The 20,218-nt window shown below is 43.8% G+C and overlaps 2 protein-coding genes and 1 non-coding gene across 10 annotated transcripts in view; all 3 read left to right on the forward strand.

Annotated features, from left to right (window-relative positions):
• The first annotated feature begins 843 nt into the window (after positions 1–843).
• RPS20 (ribosomal protein S20) lies at positions 844–4,544 on the forward strand. The gene is made up of 4 exons (XM_038390388.2): positions 844–1,005; positions 3,081–3,180; positions 3,798–3,871; positions 4,321–4,544. The coding sequence occupies exons 1-4, from the start codon at positions 1,003–1,005 to the stop codon at positions 4,501–4,503; spliced, it is 360 nt and encodes a 119-aa protein (XP_038246316.1). The 5' UTR covers positions 844–1,002; the 3' UTR covers positions 4,504–4,544.
• On the forward strand, positions 3,663–3,728 carry LOC119852356. Its single transcript, XR_005291624.1, has one exon. It is a non-coding gene; the product is annotated as a small nucleolar RNA U54 (small nucleolar RNA).
• A 5,189-nt stretch (positions 4,545–9,733) lies between the features above and the next one.
• Positions 9,734–20,218, forward strand: part of LOC119850918 (kinesin-like protein KIF20A) — a 40,262-nt gene continuing 29,777 nt past the window's right edge. For 4 of the 8 annotated variants that reach the window (XM_043507845.1, XM_043507849.1, XM_043507850.1 and 1 more), the window contains exons 1-6: positions 9,737–9,791; positions 10,940–11,092; positions 12,403–12,477; positions 14,206–14,325; positions 15,886–16,024; positions 16,111–16,295. In XM_043507845.1, the coding sequence (XP_043363780.1) occupies positions 10,949–11,092; positions 12,403–12,477; positions 14,206–14,325; positions 15,886–16,024; positions 16,111–16,295 (663 nt within the window). In that variant the 5' untranslated portion in view covers positions 9,737–9,791; positions 10,940–10,948. Of the gene's footprint in view, positions 9,835–10,936; positions 11,093–12,402; positions 12,478–14,205; positions 14,326–15,885; positions 16,025–16,110; positions 16,296–20,218 lie in introns of all 8 variants that reach the window. The other 4 variants (XM_038389809.2, XM_038389808.2, XM_043507847.1 and 1 more) reach the window with 4 other exon arrangements.

Raw genomic sequence — 20,218 nt, forward strand, 5'->3', positions numbered from 1 at the left:
CTCCTGCCTCTGCAGCCATCCACAGCCCAAAACTGAAATGCTGAAGCTGGACAAATAGGGCAGGATTTGGCCTTTTAAAATTGAAAAGTTGACAAATTGTATTTTAAAAACTGTCGGTTTGACAGTGACTCCTCCCACAGCCTTTTCGCTGGCAAACAAAATCAGCGTGAGCGGCTGAGGTGTCTTTCAACCTTTTTATCTTTCCATCCTTGCTTCAAGTTAGGAGGAATCACTGGCTTGAGGCTATGCTGCAATAACGCTCCTTTGAGAAGCCCGGGTGCCTCAATTGCACATCGCCCCAAACATTCATGTGTTCGGCTAAACTCGGTAATTTTCCTTTTGAAAACAGGCGCTGAGAGGCTCCTGGCCCGTCTCTCTTTGAGGCCTGACCAACCCCAGCCTTTACAGATTTTTGCCACAAACGCAGCCCTGCCTGCGAAGGCTCGAGTCTGGCTGCGGCCACCACTGTGAAGCCCAGGGCTGCCAGCGAAGAGTCGCCTCCATCCCCTCGGCCCCGGGCGGAGAGGTGGCGAGCAGCGCAGGGGGCTCAGGGAGGAGGCCGAGCTCAGGGGCGGGCAGGGGGCTGGGCTGGGCTGGGCTGACCCGACCCACACGCTACAAATCCGCGTATAGGCTCAGACTTTATTATGCCCCGGCAGCCTCGCTGCTCCGCTCAGCAGACGGGCTCCACAGCGCGGAGGCAGCCGCCGGCCCTCCCCAGCCCCAGGGTGCAGCGCCCTCCCCGCTCGCCGACACAGCCCGCCTGAGCCCAGCGCAAGGCAGGGGCGGGGCGGCGGGGCCCTGGCTGGCGTCAGCGGTCGCGCGATGCCCGGATGGAGCGCTGCTACATAAGCGCCGCGCGCCCGCCCCTCTGCCTCTACTGTGAGTGACGCCGCCGCCGTCGCCGCTCCTCGCCCCGCTCCTGACTCACCGCTGTTCGCTGGGCCGCGCCGCCCCCGCCCCCGCCCGGGAATAAGTCGGTCAGGAGGACTCTGTGCAGCCATGGTGAGCGGGCGGGGGGAGGGCGCGTGGCGCTTGCCCACTGCCGCGCGGCTGCTAGCGCGCTGCCAGGCCTCGACGCGCCGCGTGCTCCCTGCCTGTCGGCTCCCGGGCCCTAGCCCCGCGGGGCGGCGGCGGCTCCCGGCCTCGCTGTCGGTTGTTACATCGGGGACTTTCTCCTCTACCGGTGCTGGTCCCGACAGAAGCGGCGGGCTGGCAAGGCCCCAGCGACAGCGACCGCCTGCGCTAACGGGGAAGCGGGGGGAGACACTGCACGGCGGCGAGGGAGCGGCCGGGGCAGTTTGGAGCTGGGGGTTTTGGGGACGTTCCCTCGCATGTCTCGCCCCTGCCCGCTTTGGCCAATAGACACCCCAGCGCTGGGGAAATGGCCTCTCTCAAACAGGCTTCGTCAGCTCTGCCCCTCCATGCACAACGCGGCCAGTTCCGGGGGGTGGGTTCTTGGACAATCGCGAAAACCTCTTTCTGTGGCTGTATCTTGTGTTTCCCCTGTAGCTTTATCTACTCTAGAAAGCCAATGAGTCAAACCTAAATAGCTCTTGCAAATTAAATTGGCGGGTCCTAGGTGGTGTACCTCTGCTGCCCCTGGAACCCTCTTTCATTAGCTGTTAAACTTTATATCATCAATTGGATTACAACACAGTGCTATTTGCAAAATAGATACAAGTACTTCAAAAAAAAAATTCTAGTATACATTGCCATCAAAAGAAAGGGTGCCTGCCATGTATATAAAAATACAACAGCAGCAATAAAATACTTGTATACTGTTGACCTAAATCACTTAATACAGGGATTGACTTTCTGATCTCTCTAAGTAGCACGTTGCAGAAATTATACATTAGATTGTTCTTTCTTTCTTGTTATTTAATTATTCATTTTATTTACTATTTCACAAGAAGTCAGAGCAAGTATACTAGTGTAGTTGTTATTTCCCAAATGAATTTAAATCAGTCTCCTGATAGATGCACATCTATGATTTGTTGATCACACACCTCTTTGTTGTTTATCACCTGCCTGCATTACGCCTATGGTACTGGCATTTTTCTTTTTGAATTCTTGCTGTGAAACAAACACTGGTTAAAGTGTATTGCAGATTTGTATGTCTCTACATGCTGAAAGAGATAAGGTGGGGGAGCTAATATCTTTATTGTACCAACCTCTATTGGCGAAAGAGACGAGCCCTCACAGTACACAGAGCTCTTCAGGTCTGGGAAAGGTACTCGGAGCTATCTGTTTGATCTTATATTTAGCTGCAACACTGAGTACCCTTTCCAGACCCAAGGAGGAGCTCTGTATAACTCAAAACTTTGTCTTTCTAATAATCTGGGACTGACACAACACTACATACTAGGCTTGGTCTATGCTACAGAGTTAGGTAGATGTAAGGCAGCTTACTCTGTCTACACTAAAATATAGCTCCCACCAATGTAACTTGCCCACTACGTCCTTTAATAACGCCACTTCAGTGAGAGGCATAACCCTTAAGTTGATGTAGTTAGGCTGATGCAAGGTCAGTGTAGACACTACATAGACCTGCTACCTTTCAGAAACCATTCCACAATTCCCCACAGTGGTAGTTAAATTGGTGCAAGAGCTCCTGTGAGGACACGCATGATTGACACAAGGAGCATAGTGTGTCTGTAAAACCAATTCAATTACTATGGTGGCTGTATGACAACGTAAATTGCATCAACTTAATTTTTTAGTGTAGACTTGTCCTATATGATTAAAGTATTTATTTTGGAGGTGGCTAGATGGCATGTTCTGTAAAGACACAAGTCAGTGTGGGGTGTTTCTGATATTTTCCAAGATGCATAATTGTTAAAGTAACTATACAAAATGCTGTCTCTGAAACTGGATTCTTGCCCCTTCCTGTTCTTCCTCCTTTCCCCCCCATTCAGAATCATACCTACATCCTTTTGATATGGACTCTAATAAAAACTGTAGTTATGGACATATCCAATGTTCTCAATTTTATGAAGGTAGAATGCTTTAAGGGGCACCACATACAATATTGACCAGTTTGGCTGTAGTTTCTAATATTCATAATGTTAATGTTTCAGGCATTTAAAGATAGTGGCAAAGCACCTGTGGAACAGGAAGTAGCAATTCACCGAATTAGAATTACCTTGACGAGTCGCAATGTAAAGTCCCTTGAGAAGGGTAAGTAACACTTTTTTTTTTTTTTTTTTAAGGGTTGCTTCTGATTTGAAGTCTCAAATGTTTCAAAACATAACCTGTCAATTAGGGAAGTTGCCAGCTGAAGTTTAGCCTATAAGTTATCAGTTGTGTTTAAAATTCTTTACCACAACCATTGACCTACTCTGCCAGTGACATAAAGTAAACTATGGAATAAACTTGTTACGTTAACCTGCTTTAAATGCTTACTTTATCCATACTAGCCGAACTGTTTAACTGAACTCTCTTGAACAATGTTTTAGCTATGTGTTGTAAACACTTTCCTAAAATAGCTATGCCTGGTCCATGCTCTCAAAGCAAATGTGTTTAAACCACATTAGTTTAAATACTTAAGTCTTTAACTAGTTAATCTAACACTGTCTAAATTCCGTTATGGACAGGCCTAAAAAGTAAAATTACAAGTGACCTTGCTAATTCTGGGATGAGCAGTTTATTTCATATGTAGTTGGCTATGAGGATAAAGGTGTAAACTGAATTACTATGATTATTATTTACGCTATTCTGAGCCAACATTTTATGTGAAGTGGAATATCTAGTTCCATTAAAACAACTTTTCTAAACAGTTGTGTATTCTTTTACAGTCTGTGCTGACTTGATCAGAGGTGCCAAAGAAAAGAATCTAAAAGTGAAGGGACCTGTTCGCATGCCTACTAAGGTACTTACGGCTTAGGAGGCAGGAAAACCATGATTAATTCTTCCAAGATTTTATTTGTAAATTACAAATAGTAAAGTTGAGAAGGAGTGCAATCTGATTAAACTGGATTGAATATATTTAAACTCTAATCAGTTAATGGATTAGTAGCTGGCATAAACATATGACTAAATTGTTTAATATAAAACATGCTGAAGAGAAAGGCGGAAGAGGATTTTGACCTGCTTCCTACCTGCATTCCTCTCTTTTTGACTTAAGACTCCTTGGCCAGCTATGAAAAGGAGGTGAATAGTGGCCACTAAGATAAGTAGAGCTAATTTTTGACAACTATGTAAAAAATACTGCAAGCAATATTTTAATTACATTAGAGCTATAGAAAATTTTGATTCTAGTCAAAACCTCTGCATAAATCTGTCTTCATTTATTGGTTACTATTCCACTTTCTGTTACAGACTCTGCGAATCACTACTAGGAAAACACCTTGTGGTGAAGGTTCTAAGACCTGGGATCGTTTCCAGATGCGTATCCACAAGCGTCTCATTGACTTACACAGTCCCTCTGAGATTGTTAAGCAGATCACTTCTATCAGTATTGAACCAGGTGTAGAAGTTGAAGTTACTATTGCTGATGCCTAAATGCCTGTCATCTACTTTAATAAAAGTTGATTTGTAATTTTTTTACTGTTGCTTTGTGTTTTATGAAATAGAATCTTGACTAGAGTCATGAAACTTTCATGAATAAAGAACCGAAACAAAGTGGCATAACAATCAAGAATCTAGGCATTTAGAGGGGAATGGTTGGCCAAGACTTCAGTAGAGATGAATGTTATGTTGTGTTCTTGTTTACCATTAATATAGAACTGCTTTAATGTATTTTGAAGAAGGGAGTGCAGTGTGATGTTTCAAATAACCATTAAACCCTAAAGGAACATTAAAATAAGGAAAAAAAAATTTTTTTCATAGTGAATTTTATTTGCTTGGAACTTCTTATAGGCCAGTGGTCCCCAGCCTTTCTGTGGCCAAGAGCACATTCATGCCATCAGAAGAGTGTGGCGGGATGTTCTCCGGCGGATGCGCTCCTCCTTGTTCCTTGGCGCTGGCCCTGACAGTGGGCGCACATAAATGCCCCAGCGGGCACTATGGCACCCGCAGGCCCTGCATTGGGGACCACTGTTATAGGCTGTAGTTGGTCACTTTTTGCAGATAAAGTCTGGTTTAACAGTGAACTGCAAAGGCTCAAATCCTTTTTAGTTTGCTGCTTTATGATGTATAAAGAGAGGCTAAACTTTTTTTAAAATCATGCTTGTTAAGGAAGACTAAGAGGTCCTGGGGATACTTATTGTGAGACTTTATTTGAAGCAGTGAGCATACTGAATATCTAACAAACACCTTTAATCTCAAATGTGAATTCAGCATTGAAGTTGCATAGCTATTAATTTTTAAACAGGCTGACTAAAAAAAACCCCTCCCCTCCCAAGTGTAACTTTCTCTTGTATTTCACCAGTCTTGGGGCTTGTCTTCATGTACAGCGGTGCAACTGCACCAGTGCAGCACTTCACTAAAGATGCTACTATGCTGATTATTTCAGAGTAGCAGCTGTGTTAGTTTGTATCTGCAAAAAGAAAAGGAGTACTTGTGGCACCTTGGAGACTAACAAATTTATTTGAGCATAAGCTTTTGTGAGCTACAGCTCACTTAATTGGATGCATGTAGTGGAAAATACAGTGTGGAGATTTTATATACACAGAATGTGAAACAATGGGTGTTACTATACACACTGTAATAACGAATGATCAGGGAAGGTGAGCTATTGCCAGGGGGAGGGTGGACCTTTTGTAGTGATAATCAAGGTGGGCCATTTCCAGCAGTTGACAAAAATGTGTGAGGAACCGTATGGGGGGGGGGGGGAATAAACAGTAAATAGTTTTACTTGTGTAATGACACATCCACTTCCAGTCTTTATTCAAGCCTAAGTTAATTGTATCCAGTTTGCAAATTAATTCCAATTCGGGAGAGCTCCCATTTGTGTAGTTAATCCACCTATCCAAGAGGTAGCAGCTATGTTAACAGCAGAAGCTCCCCCATGGATGTAGCACAGTCTGCGTAAGGGGTTAGGTTGGTGTAATTACATCACTTGGGTGTGTGGATTTTTCACCCCCCGAGCAACCTACTTACACTGATATAAGTCTTTAACAGAGACCTGGCCTAAGTCTTCCAAGTTAGATGGAACTTGAATTCTTAGTGTAGTTGGGGGGCGGGAGGGGGAGGCAAATCAGACCCCCCCCCCACCTTGAAAGGGTACAGGTTCAATTTTTGGTTTGTATATCCTTCAAGGGCCTTCAAAGATCTTGCAGTAATCTTCAAGAGAAGGAAGGACCTGATATTTAAAATGTCAAGCTTTACAAATCAGTACTACTTGATTCAATCCCCACTATAATTCAGTTAAGGACTGAAAGAAATGCTTGACTATTTTATTCATTGCAGATATGTTCACATCACCACTCTAGTGTACTCTTGAGGGCTTGTTGCTCTGTGAACTCAAATTCCTGCAGGAATAGGCATTTTTGATGCTTGGAGAATAGACCGGGCTTCACCTAGTGTCTTCAGATTTCAATTCCTTTCTGATACACAGTATTTCTGACTATGTGAAATATACTGTATACCCAATCAGACTGTTAGAAAACATTTCTAAATATTTTTCTCTTCTTCCTATAACTATTTAATAATGAACTCTGAATGAAGTAGTCAAGCAACCCAATAGTGAAGCGCCTTAGAGAGATGGGCGACAACAATGTGCTTTGACCACTATAAACCAAGTAAATGAGCCGTCACTGTGATTCGTTACATGTTGTCCTCTAAGAACAAAAATTTAAAATTCTACAGAATCCAATTATGCCCATCAGTATATATTCAGAAATATTTCATCCCTTACAGCCAACTCAGTCTTCTACAATGATTCTCTTAAATTACACCAATTTACAGGTTTCTGTGATGAATGAGAATAGTGAGCTAGTTATTCCTAAACTAAGTGGTTGTAGAAATAGCTACTCATTACATATACTTCAGTATTTTATAAAAGCCCAAATCCAGCTGCAAGTTGTTAACATCCAATTTATGTTGTAAACCATTTCTAGATTGGCCAATGAATGGCTTTTTAATGATTATTTGCACTTTTATAGCACCTTTTATGAGAAGTTTTCAAAGCATTTTACCAAAAAACAATAGTTTTGCTATGAGATGCTCCCATGAAATACAAGAATTGACAAATTTTACAGAAGAATATACTGAAACATAGATAAGTTGACAGAGTTTAAGGCCACAGAAGACTGCTAGATGATTTAGTTGTGCTCCTATATCACAAGTCATTAAATTTCACCCAGTTATCCTTGTATTCAGCCCACTATCTACTGTTTGGTTATAATATATCTTCCAGAAAGGTATCCAGGCTTGATATGAAGCCATCAAGAGACGGAGAATCCACCACTTACCTTTATTGTTAAAATATTTTCTTTGCTATTAACATTTTGTGCTTAATTTCTAATTTGAATTTGTCTGGTTTCAGCTTCCTGCCAGTGGTTCTTGTTATACTTTGCTAGATTAAAGAGCCCTTTAGTGCCTGATGTTTTCTGCCCCTGAAAGTACTTACATGCTACACTCAAGTCCTCTCAGGTTTTTTGATAAGCCAAACATGTTGAGTTCTTTAAATCTCACAGTAAGGCACTCTGTCCTCAAATATTTTTTGTGCCTTTTATGCAGCTTCAGTTTTTTTCCATTTAAAAATGGACACTAGAATTATATACAGAGGTAAAATCACCTCTGGTGTTCCTACTCACCTGTTTATACAGCCCAGCATTGCATTAGTCCTTTTTGTGCACAGCATCACAGGGAGCGCTCATGCTGAGGTGCTTTGTCCATTGTGATTTTTAAATCCTATTCAAAGTCACTGATTTCCAGGATACAATCCCCCATTCTGTAGGTATGGCCTGCATTCCTTGGAGATATATAACTGCATGTGGCTGTGTTAAAACACATTTTCTTTGAATGGGCCTGGATTACCAAGCAATTAGAATGACCTATATGGCTATCCTGTCATCATTTACCACTCTACCAATCTTTGTCATTTGCAAATTCTATCAGCCATAATATATCACTGATGAAAATGTTGAACAGTATTGAAATTAAAGCTACCTGTTTGCTCTGAGGCTCTGCTTCCTATGTAATAGTTCTTTCAGCATGGGTCAGGGCATGTCTACACTACAAAATTAAATTGACTAAAGTTAGGTTGACCTACAGCCACCACAGTGCACATCCTTATCAGGAACACTTGCACCAACTTAAGTGGGGCATTATGGGCCACTTCCCAGGCTGACAGCTGGAGTCCCACTGCCCTAAGCCAACAGCCAGAGCCCCACAGCCCAAGACTGACAGCTGGAGCCCTTTCACCCTCAGTTTGACAAGCTGAGCTATCCTTCCTGGGCAGCGGGGCTCAGGCTGCCAAAGGCAGCAACAAGCAATGTAAGCAACGCAATGTCTACATGGACACTGTATTGACCTAACTACATCAACCTAACCCTCTCGTGGAAGTGGGTTGGCATAGCGGGAGAGTTAAATTGGTGGGAAGAACACCATAGCATAGGTCAAGGTACACATGAGGGTGATCTGGCTGCAATGTGTTAACCCACTGATCACTAGGATGGATTCAGCTGATCTGGCTGGCTAGGCTGGTGTCCCCTTCCTCCCTCACTGCTCCATGTGCATCCCTCCCAAAGCTGCAGGGTCGAAGAGGACAACTTCCCAGATAGAGGAGTACTGTTTGTCAAGGGTACACAGTAGCTGTGCTCTCCTGCTAGAACCTCCAAACAAGACCAACCTGACTGGGTAGGGTAGACCAGGCCACAGACTCAGTGACAGACCCAGGCACAAAGAGTGGTAGTCTCAATGGATAATCCTGCATTTTAACAATTACTTCCCCTAGCCTTCCTGCAACCACAATATTGCAGCCACTAGCTTTAGACTATCTCATAATCAACCAGTCTGGATTTAATCTTAATTCTTTTTCTGGGGGAAAAACGCAGGTTTAACCAGACGGTTTGAAAACAATGGCTGGGGGAAGCTCCAGGCTTCTCAACCTCACGTTTCCTTTACGAAGGGTTGGCTTGTGTGCCAGTGCCCTCTGCCGGACACCCAGCCGGCTCTCTACGGCTTATCTCCAGCCCGCTTTGGCACTGTCTGGCTGTCGCTTTGCAGGAGCGTTTGATGATATCCCCGGTGAGCTGTGCGGCGGCCGCAGTTCAAGTCACAGCGGCTGCTGGCCCCTTGCTGGTAGCCGCCCTAGCCAGGCCTGCCGAGGCAGGGGGGGGAGACAAATGATATTCCCGTCCTGAAGCGGTGCCCTGGCGGCGGTGACTCCACGGGTGGGGAAACGGCCGGGTGCTGCCGCCGCCCATGCTGTGCCCATGTGAACGGCGAGCTCAGGCCCCCCAGGCCCGTCCGAGCAGCGGATCCATCCGTCCCAGGCGGGACATTAGGGGCGGGTACCTAATGCCCCCCCTCCCCCCACTACACACACTTTACAGACGTTCCCCCCGAGCTCGGGCCGGTACAATTGCCCTGGAAAGAGGAGCCGGTAACTGGAAGCCCAGCCCCGGGGGCGTCTGGGTGCTTAGCGCCACCCCAGTCCCTAACCGTCACAACGGGGTTATCGCTGGCGAGTGTAAAACGAGCCACCCCCCTCAGGCGGCAGCGCCGGCGGGCCTCCCCGCACGCACCTCCTACTGCGCACCGGGCCGGGCCCGCGGCCAATCAGGGCAGGCGCTGGCACCGCGCGCGCTAAAAAAGGGCGGCGGGTAGGGGCCGAGGCAAGCAGTGGTGGTTGGAGCGTGTGAGCGGGGGAGGAGGGGCTGGTGTGCAAGGCTGGAAAGCAAGCGAGCTGCGCGCGACGCTCAGCTGGCGCTAGCGGTCTCTCCTCCTCCTCCTCCTCCGGCGGCGCGTGGGAAGGGTTGGAACCGCCCCGACTCTGAGAGCGGGCGCACCTCCCCCTCCCCCCGCGCGGCCCGAGCCCCTCCCTTGTGTAGGGAGCCGGGCTCGGGAGGGGCCGCGCCTGCTGCTGGTGCCCGCGGCTTTCCCGCGGGCGTTCCGCTCTGAGCCTCCAGCCCACGGCCCCGCCGCTCTCCCGGGGGGCGGCTGAGGGAGAAGCTAGTAGCTCGCGCGCCTCCAGCCTGCGCCTGGGATGAGGCGGACCCCGGCCCTGGGTCGCTCCCTCCTCTCGCCTAGACTCGGTGGCCGGCTGCTCTCCCTCTGCCTTAGGCTCTGGGTGCAGTTCCTGGCTCTGCCACTGATTCGCTGGGGAAGGCGCTGCCTCTGCTTCCCCTCTGCCCATAGGGACACAGGGGGCTCTAAGAGGGTGACCAGACGCAAGTGTGAAAAACCGGGACAGCGGGTGGGGGGTAATAGGAGCCTGTCTAAGAAAAAGCCCCAAACATCGGGCCTGCCTCTATAAAATCGGGACATCTGCTCACCCTAAGCTCTACAGAGATGTCATTAGGGCCAAATTCTGCCCCTTGCATCCTAGTGCCCTGTGTTCTCCAGCTTCAGTCAGTAGGAGCCTTGCATAGGGGTAGGAGGGGGGCAGAGTTGAGCTTACTGTGAGTTTGATCTCATTGACCTCACCTTGTGAGTCACAACACTTTGGAAATGCCTTTTGATCGCTACAAAGGAAAGGGAATGATAGCGGTGCTAGCTATCACTTTCAGATGTACCTATTTACAGGACTGCCCATGTCACTGGTCTGGTACTGTAGATAGTAAATGTTTTGGATTTCCTGCAGACTATTTTCATGCTATCTGCAGTTTTAAAAATATTTTTACATTGCAGAGCATTTTTAAAGAGTAAATAACTGAAGTTTTCTGGGGGTCATGTCTTTAGATCTTCCTCTATCCTCCCCCTCTCTCCCTTCAGGAGGTATATGTGTATATGTATATATATTTTTAACTTAAAAGCCTTGTTTCTTTCATACTCTCCACCATTTGCATGTGAGAGCATGTGTGGTTCTTATTCCTCTCCATGTGAACAGGATAAGAGAATGGACTATGAGGAGGGAAGCTATGCATCCTCAGCAGGATCTGGCATGTTGGACTTCACCTGTTATGAGGACTTAATGGGTAAAACTTCACCCATGGAGTTGTCAGTCATACCTAATGCTGATGAACAGCAGCAGGAGGTGGGGGTTTGTTTGTAATAATTTCTTCTAATGATGTCTTTGGGTTTAAGTAGCAACAACTCAATAACAAGTTTCTCTGTATTGTGAACTCCCTCCCGTTTTCCAAGTCTTTCCTTTTTCCCTTTACTTAGAAACAAATCATGTCCTGTAGCAAATTAACATTTTAACCGGTATTTACAATGTTTGTCTTAAGCATTTGAGGAACTAAAGGATTGCAGGGTAGTGCAGAAGTACATGTGGATGTTTGCACAACGCCCATCTGGAGAATGCCCAGTTCAAACTAGTGTTCTTACTACTAGCTCACTCTTACCATGAGCATCAAACTGTTGTACAGTCTTGCACTTTACCTGCAAGCCTTTTAACTTTGTAATATAACTATTGCATTATGCCAAGATCTGGCCTTGGAGGTTGTTTTTCTACTGGTCATGCTATCCTACAGCAGCAGGTCTACTGCTTCAGTACCACTTGGTCAGCACTCTATCCATTCTGCCTTTTTGGCAGAGTGATGATGAAAGGAGTAGTCTGAAGAGTTGTGGTAATGAAAGGTGCTAAATAGACAGGTCAGCAGTTGAAACTCTAATGTACCTCTTCTGCCCACATAGCTGGGTGGGAAGGCAAGGATTATAGGGATCCCTCTGTCTAATGGAGAACAGTGGGGAGACCCAGTTGGGTTATTTTTTCCTTTTAGTAGCTAGGAGGGGAGCTAGCAGCAGCAGCAGCTAGGAAACATCCCTGATTTCCCAGCAACCAAGAAGGCTTCCTCCATGACCATTTCTGAAGGGACAATAAATGGGTTTGTGGCTTGGCGATAGGAGCAAGGTGGGTTTTTTTTGGTTTTTTTTTGTTTTACACTGAGCCCCAGTAGTGTGCCTTGAACCATATAAAACTGGAGTATGGACTTTCCATTTATTATACAAGCAACACAACTTAGATATACTTTGCAGAGTGACTAGAAGGTGGAAGCAGTTCAGTTTTTTGTAAAATATATATAAAATGTGCTGTTGGTAGATTAACATTGGGCTGGCTGTGTGAAATATTTTAAAGAATTTAAATGAAAAGGGGTGGATAGTTTAGCATAGTAGGAATTCTAGGCATAAGGGACAGCTTGGAGAAGACATGAAGATGAATGAAAGCATACTAGTACAAAAGTCACAATAATATGGGTGGCATGAGATGGAATGGTAGGGTGTGGGGAAAAAATCAGAGATACAAGCAAGTAAAAACAAAAACTCTGGAATCCTGAGTCTTTGGCCTACAGACTTAACTATGTGTATATATATATATATATGTATAATTTTTTTTTTTCAAATGAGCAGATATATCAGCCTTTGAAAGTCTACTTGAGAGTTAGACCCTTCTCTAAAGCAGAACTTGAAAGCAACGAATCTCAGGTTAGTTCTTGTCCATAAATGACTTATTTTTTGTCCTCCGTGGAAAACACTTGCATTTCATTTCAAGAATTCTAAAATAGAAAAAGCTTCTGTAAGTTTTCAGTTTCTAAATTCTGTAACCAATAGATAGCACTTTTCCTCACTATTAAAGTTAAGAATGCCTCCGAAGTGACAATTCCATCTCCTAGAAATATGCTACTTATCAGCAGTCTTTACTGTCTCACTGATTCCTACAGTACAGTTTTGATAAATGTGGAAAGCCAAACCAGAACAAGATTAGCATATTAAATTTTGTCCAATAAACTGTTCTGAATGTGGCATCTGTACAAAGTCTGACCCTTAATCCCTGGGGTTTTTTTTTTTTTTTTTTTTCACATATTGAAGTAAAATATGTGACTGGTAACTTGAAGGCTGAACACAGAGAAAATAAATATCTGCTGTGCACCACTAAAACTTGTCCAGGTTCTAGGAAAATAGATGGCAATATTGCATGGCTTGCGTGTTATGCAAGGTAATGACTTTGTGACTGATGTAGCAGAAGTAATGTGCTCTTGCCACTTGAGCTGGGTGAAATTCTCTGTACAAATATTTTATTTTGGGTTGTCTGAAACTATTTTGAGGAACTTGTAAAATAGTTTTGGACCCACAAAAAAGTTCTGGTCTAGATTCATATGGTTACTTAGGCCCTCCCCCTGGTTTTGTACCAGTGGTTAGGGCACTTACCTGGGAGGTGAGAGATCCGTGTTCAAGTTCCTGCTCCAATGAATATTGAATTATTTATACAAAGTGGAACAGCTTCAACAGGAGAGATTAAGAGCCAAACCAAAATAGCCAGTAGCCTGCTGGTTAGGGCCCTCAGCGGGGAGATTGACTTCAAGTCCCTGCTCCAGATTAGGGATTTGAATTTGGGACTCCCACATCCTAGCTGTGTGCTGTAACCACTAGACTACTGGGTATATGAGCAGTACCATTTCCTCCTGTGAATCCAGTCTTTCATTTCATCTTTTAAAGTAAGTTAGCTTAGGTTGAACAAAACATTTTTTCAACCTGAAAGGAAACCTTTTTTTATTGACTTGCAATTTACCAAGAATTAAAAACAAAATTAGTTTCAATTTGGTTTGAACCTAAACTTTAAGAATTGTCAGTGAATCGAAAAATAATTTGCCCAGCTCTAACTACCACAGTTATCAAATGGATTTAATATTATGGTTTTATAATACTTAAGAGGCAGAAGTTAAATCATGTAAACTCTACAAGTTTCCTTTCCTAGGTTACAAATAACACCATACATTCAAACTGAAACTGTTCAAATCCAGTTTACGCTCTATTTAGGCAGTTCATAGTTTACATTTTGTCCAGACAAACAAAATATGGAGAAAACTAGTCAGTTTCTAATACATCTTTTTTGCAGGCTCTCTTGCATGAGTATGATACTGCAAAGCTTGGGTTGCGAACTCTATAGGTGTTCGGAGTATGTATTGCAAATAGGAGTGGGAGGAGGGGATCCTGGCAACATTTTTTTTAATGGTCTTGGGTATTGTAAAAGCGTACCTTTTACAAAGCCCATGTTTGGTCCAAATCTTATATTAGTGTCCCTTTAAAGTTTTACTGCGCCTCTTAAATATTTTAACCTATTTTTTTTTTTACAATGTCAAAGCTCTGGTAGACAAAGGTGTGCACTTCTGGAAAGCTATTTTAGAAAGAAGAACTTCTATGTCTTTGCTTTAGGACTGTGTAATTATTGAAAATCCAGAAACAGTAACTCTACAGGCACCCAAAGAATCCTTTACAATGAAAAACAGTGAAAAGGGGATTGGACAGTCTGTACACCAGTTCACTTTCACTAAGGTAGGCTAACTTTCATGCCATGATCTTTACTAAGAAAGCAATTTTACCCTATAGGAAACCAAAGTTGTGGCTTCTTCTTCCATTTTTAATTATAGTGAAAGTGTTTCTGTTTGTATATAACTTGTCAACTATGGCGTTTCAATTTTTGAATTACTTGTGGTATCTTCTCAACTGCCTTTGAAACAAAACACAATGTATAGGACTGATATTCACTGTTAATTCATCAGGAAGGGTATATTGTCACACAAATGCTAATGAGATGAGAGAAGGAAATTTATGTAGTAATCCTATTGCTTTTTGATTAAATGGTGTTTACAAAAGCTTCTTGCAAGCAATTTTATATGAAACATAGCACAAGAAAATAGTGTAACCACATACATTTTTATGGTTTCACTATCCCCCTCAATCACAATTGGGTGTATAGGTATTGTAGGAGTGTGTTACTTAAAACTGGCATCTAGAAAGGTATATGTTCCAATCAAGAAGATGGAAGCTTTATGGCTTATCCCTTTCAAACCTGATGCCTAGTTTTTCTTTGACACATGAATGCAAAATCCAGTAAAGACAACAGGAGCTTCTCTTCTTCCAGTACCAAGAGAGTGGTTTGCATAATCTGTTAAATAGCTTCATATTTAAGACTTGGTCTTTCTCTGAGTAATTTTTTGAACTGTAGATTCACATTTCCATATGGCTCCCTCCTATCCTGCAATACAAGTATAGGTGATTCTTCTTCCAGGATACTAGGCATTTGATGAGGAACTCAGGCTATTCTTGGTTCTTGCTAGTTGAATGGTGGTCAGAAATAAATGCAAGCCTGCATTTATCTCAGTCACTGGAATTAAACATGCATGACATGAAGCCAAAACAGAAACTTGTGATCGGTTATAGGGGATCCAGAAAATGAAGCTGATACAGTTTGTATCAGACTCCAGACTCCAACGAGAGACTGCTGAATTGGAATTAATTTGCAAACTGGATACAATTAACTTAGGCTTGAATAGAGACTGGGAATGGATGAGTCATTACACAAAGGAAAACTATTTCCCCATGGTATTTCTCCCTCCCACCCCACCCCCCACTGTTCCTCTGATATTCTTGTTAACTGCTGGAATTAGCCTACCTGCTTGTCACCATGAAAGGTTTTCCTCCTTCCCCCCCCTGCTGTTGGTGATGGCTTATCTTAAGTGATCACTCTCCTTACAGTGTGTATGATAAACCCATTGTTTCATGTTCTCTGTGTGTGTGTATATAAATCTCTCCTCTGTTTTTTCCACCAAATGCATCCGATGAAGTGAGCTGTAGCTCACGAAAGCTTATGCTCCTAATAAATTTGTTAGTCTCTAAGGTGCCACAAGTACTCCTTTTCTTTTTGCGAATACAGACTAACACGGCTGCTACTCTGAAACCTGTGACAGTTTGTTCAGCTTTCTCTATACAACTAACTTGCCTTATTACTCAACAGTGAAAGGTATAAACAGAAGTTCTCTGTACCATTTAGTAATCCATTTTTCAGCTGCTCCAGATGTCATTTGAAAACTCTTGTTCGTTTTTTTTGGTTAGGTCTTTGGTCCAGAAACTACTCAAAGTGACTTTTTTGAAGGCACAATGAAAGAGATAGTAAAAGCTTACGTTGATGGAGCAAATGGACTAGTGTTTACCTATGGGGTTACTAATGCAGGCAAAACATACACTATTCAAGGTAATACAAGCAAATGTTACTACTTTCATAAAATCCAGTTAATACTTTAAGTGAGACTTACTACATATAATACTTTTTCTTCACAGGTTCTCCAAAAGATGGTGGAATTTTGCCTCGTTCTCTTGATATGATCTTTCACCACATAAGAGGAAGACAATATCTGAAAATGAACTTGAAACCATACTTAAGCAATGATGTAAAGAAGCTAGATGTGACCCAGGTTAAACAAGAGGGAACTATAAAAGCTGCTGTTCTTTCTTCTCTGAAAGAGGTCAGTAACCAAATACTTCCTTGTTACCTAAGTTAACATCTAAATCTTTCCCTTAATTTAAAAAAAAAAAGAGTGCTTTGTACTTTCTTACAAAGCTCTGCTGCTGTATTGAATTCCATTGTCAAATTTTATGTAGGCTCTGTAGTGTCAATTAAGATATGGAGACTTTGATGAATAAGAGTAGCAGGTCATATGTGGAGCATAGGTTAAACTTTTTAATGAGAACTTTGTGGAAACTAAGTCTGCTACAGACAGGGAAAACGGAAGTGAAAAATATTAACATTAGTTTGAAACCTGCTAATGTTATGCTGTTGAGGGTCATTTCCAGTTTATTGTATAATTGTTCTCAAGATAACATCTATAGAACCTTGATCTCCTTCTCAGACGAGGTGTCTGGCTGTAATATACCGTGAATAAAAAAAGTGTACGAATTTGGTCGCTGCTCAAAATCTATGTGAAGCTGAAATCGGGTACCAAAATGATTCTGTTCCATCATGACTAAGGTTTTATGTAAGGAATAGAAATGTATTGTGGGTAAATTTTTTTTTTTTCCCAAAAGTATCCTAGTCCCAATGAAATTTCAGTGGGGAGTCTAAGCTCCCAAAGTGGTGCATTTCAAAATTTTCTCTGTGTTGAGAATACTATCATAGATTCATAGATGCTAAGGTCAGAAGGGACCATTATGATCATCTAGTCCGACCTCCTGCACAACGCAGGCCACAGAATCTCACCCACCCACTCCTGTGAAAAACCTCACCTATGTCTGAGCTATTGAAGTCCTCAAATCATGGTTCAAAGACTTCAAGGAGCAGAGAATCCTCCAGCAAGTGACCCATGCCCCATGCTACAGAGGAAGGCAAAAAACCTCCAGGGCCTCTCCAATCTGCCCTGGAGGAAAATTCCTTCCCGACCCCAAATATGGCGATCAGCTAAACCCTGAGCATATAGGCAAGATTCACCAGCCAGATACTACAAGAAAATTCTTTCCTGGGTAACTCAGATCCCACCCATCTAATATCCCATCACAGGCCATTAGGCCCATTTACCATGAATATTTAAAGATCAATTAATTACCAAAATCACATTATCCTATCATACCATCTCCTCCATAAACAGTCTGATAAACCCAAAATGTACACTCATATTCTTCCATTTTAAAAATCTGTTATGTTCAGCCCAATGTGTCTTGTGCCAAAATATATCTGGATGGCTATGGGATTAGTGAGGTGGTTTAGGAGGTTATCTTTTCTCTCAACTGTCCTTTTCATTGTCTCAAATAGCCATGACCGCTTTTGGAATGGTCCAGTTAACTATCAGAGACCTATTTCTCAACGAATGAGAACAGAAATTATTCTAGCAGCTCATTCAAATCCTGCAAATCTAAGCTTGATGGATCCAAATCTGATTTACTAAAATGTTAAATATGGATCAGAGAACCTCAAATGAAAAAATGTGAAAGACCTAGGAGAAGGTCAGTGAAAGACAGGTGTCAAAGGAGTACTAAATCATTAATGGGAGTTTTGTACTACTGAAAATTGACACAATCAGAGCTTTTTCCAGGTAGATTAGTAGACAAATTTTTATTCCTGAGGGCATTCTGCACATATTTTAAAATTCTGCAAATTTTATTGTCAAATGTGGAGGCTCTAGCATGGCATTGGTGACCACAGGCCACTGGCTGCACAGAGGTGGGAGATCACTGCAGCTTCCTCTTCTTCTCCCTCCCCCCCCCCCCCCAAAAACAGGCTCAGCGGTGATGCTGTACCCAACTCTGTCACAGTGCAAAAACTGGGCCTGCCCCAGAAACACCCCAGGGCTGTGCCCCTCCATGCCAGGTGTGGGCAGGCTCAGCAATGCAGGATCCAAGTGTGGAGGGGCTTAGTATCGGGGATTCAGGTGTGGGTTGAGAGTTCTGTGCAGGGCAATCTGGGTGTGGGCAGCTCACTGGAGGATCTGGGTGCGGAGGGGATCTGGATGCACCAGGGGCTTGTAGGGGTTTTTTGGGTGCAGTTTTAATGGGACTCTGCAGGGGGGGTCCAGGTGAAGACAGTTGGGGCTCAGCCAAGGGGAAGGGTCTGGGTATGGGGGGTCCAGATGCTGGGGGAGTGGAACTCAGTGGGGTGAGGATCCAGGTGCAGCTGTTTGGGGATCTGGGTGTGGGTGGCTCATCAGGGTGGTCTAGGTGGAGGAGGAGTGGGGCTCATTGGGGGGGATTTTGAGTGCAGTGGGGGTGATGAGACTCAGTGGGAGGATCTGGGTATGAGTGGGTCTGGATGCATGGGGATTGGCGCATGGGGTAGCAGCTCCCTGTACAGGGATCCCTCCTCCTGCAGCTGAGAAGTGTGTGTGTGTGGAGTTTGCAGAGCTTCCTGCAGCCAGGGGGAAAAATCTGGGGGTGGGTCTGACCTGGATCTGGCTGCCATGCAGGGTAAGAAGTCCGCCCTGCCCTGCCCAGCCCAGACTAGCAGCTGGTAGGAGCTTCCAGCCAGGTCTTCCCCAGTCCTGTCTCTTGCCCCACAGTGACTTACCTCTCTGGTGACTGCCCTGGGCACCTGAAACGTACTGCTGGGGAGGGTTGCATGACCGCTGTTGTGGCTTCCCCATCAAAGTCATTTTTCTGTGGGGAACATAAATTCTGCACATGCACAGTGGTGGAGAATTCCATCAGGAATGTAAAATTAAATACTTCCTTTTCTAGAGATTGTGATTTGAAAGGCTTTTGTTTGTTCCTTAAACTTGACCAGCCTCCTGTACCTTATTCTGAAGATATTGTCTATGCTGCCCAAACTTTCCATCAGTTAAACTGTCTGCTTCATTTATCTCTGCTTGAATGGCTGTAGTGATTTGGATGCTATGGCACTATGAACATGCCTGATTTTCCTTATGGAAAAGGAAGGGTAAGAGCTTACAATTGTGTATTAGCAGATACTAAAATGTAGAACAAAACTATTGACCCAGATTCAATTACCATCTCTATGCTGACAGTTCACAGATCTTCTACTCTACACCGGAACAGTCCAAACTAAAATGTCAGCATATCTGACCTCTCCTCATGAACACCTAGCCATTAGCTGAAGCACAGGATGGATGTAACAGAGTTCTTAATCTCTTCCCATCCCCCCGACCTCTTCTTTTTTTTTTTTTTTGAGTCACTGGACAACACCACCATCCTACCTGTCGCTCAGTTTGTAATCTGGGTATCCTCTATGATTCAGATCTCTTTAGGTCCTCACATCCAGGATGTATCTAACTTTTTTTCAGATTCTTTCTGTATAACATCCTTTCTTTTACATTTACCCAGCTAAAACTCTTGTCCAGGCTGTCCTCTCATATCTTAATTACAGCAACATCCTTTCCTCTACCTTTACAAATGCAATTTTGACCCACTCGTATTTGTTCAAAATGTTGCTGCAAAGAACATTTTCCTAGCTTATTGCTTTGAGCATGTTTCCTCTTTATATCATCAAATGTAAGTTGCTGTCTTCACTTTTGAGGCCATTTGTGGCCTATCCCCCACTGTGTCTATCAGTCCTTTGATATCAAGAAGTTGATTTGTGCCTCTGGCCCAGGCCAGCCATGATTGCCCACCTGTTAAGCTTTCAAAGCAGCACCTTTGTGCTAATCTTCATGGTTGGGAGGAGCGCCTCCATAAACATCTAACAAAACTACACTATCCTACAAACCCCTCCTTAAAACTCTTCTTTGCCATGATGCCTGCAAAAAATTAACTGCAGTTAGGCCACTGGTACCACTTCCTGTCAGACAAACAGTATTGTCTTACTGCTTCCTTGTGCTCCCTTCATAGGTACTGATCCTGGATGCTCCAGGACTAGAGCACCCACAGGAGAAAAAAAAAATGATGGGTGCTAATCACCCATGAGCAGGCAGCTCCCTCCCTTCCCCAGCATCTCCTGCCTGCTGTG

Source organism: Dermochelys coriacea, chromosome 2 (genome assembly GCF_009764565.3).
Source record: "Dermochelys coriacea isolate rDerCor1 chromosome 2, rDerCor1.pri.v4, whole genome shotgun sequence".
NCBI lineage: Eukaryota > Metazoa > Chordata > Testudines > Dermochelyidae > Dermochelys > Dermochelys coriacea.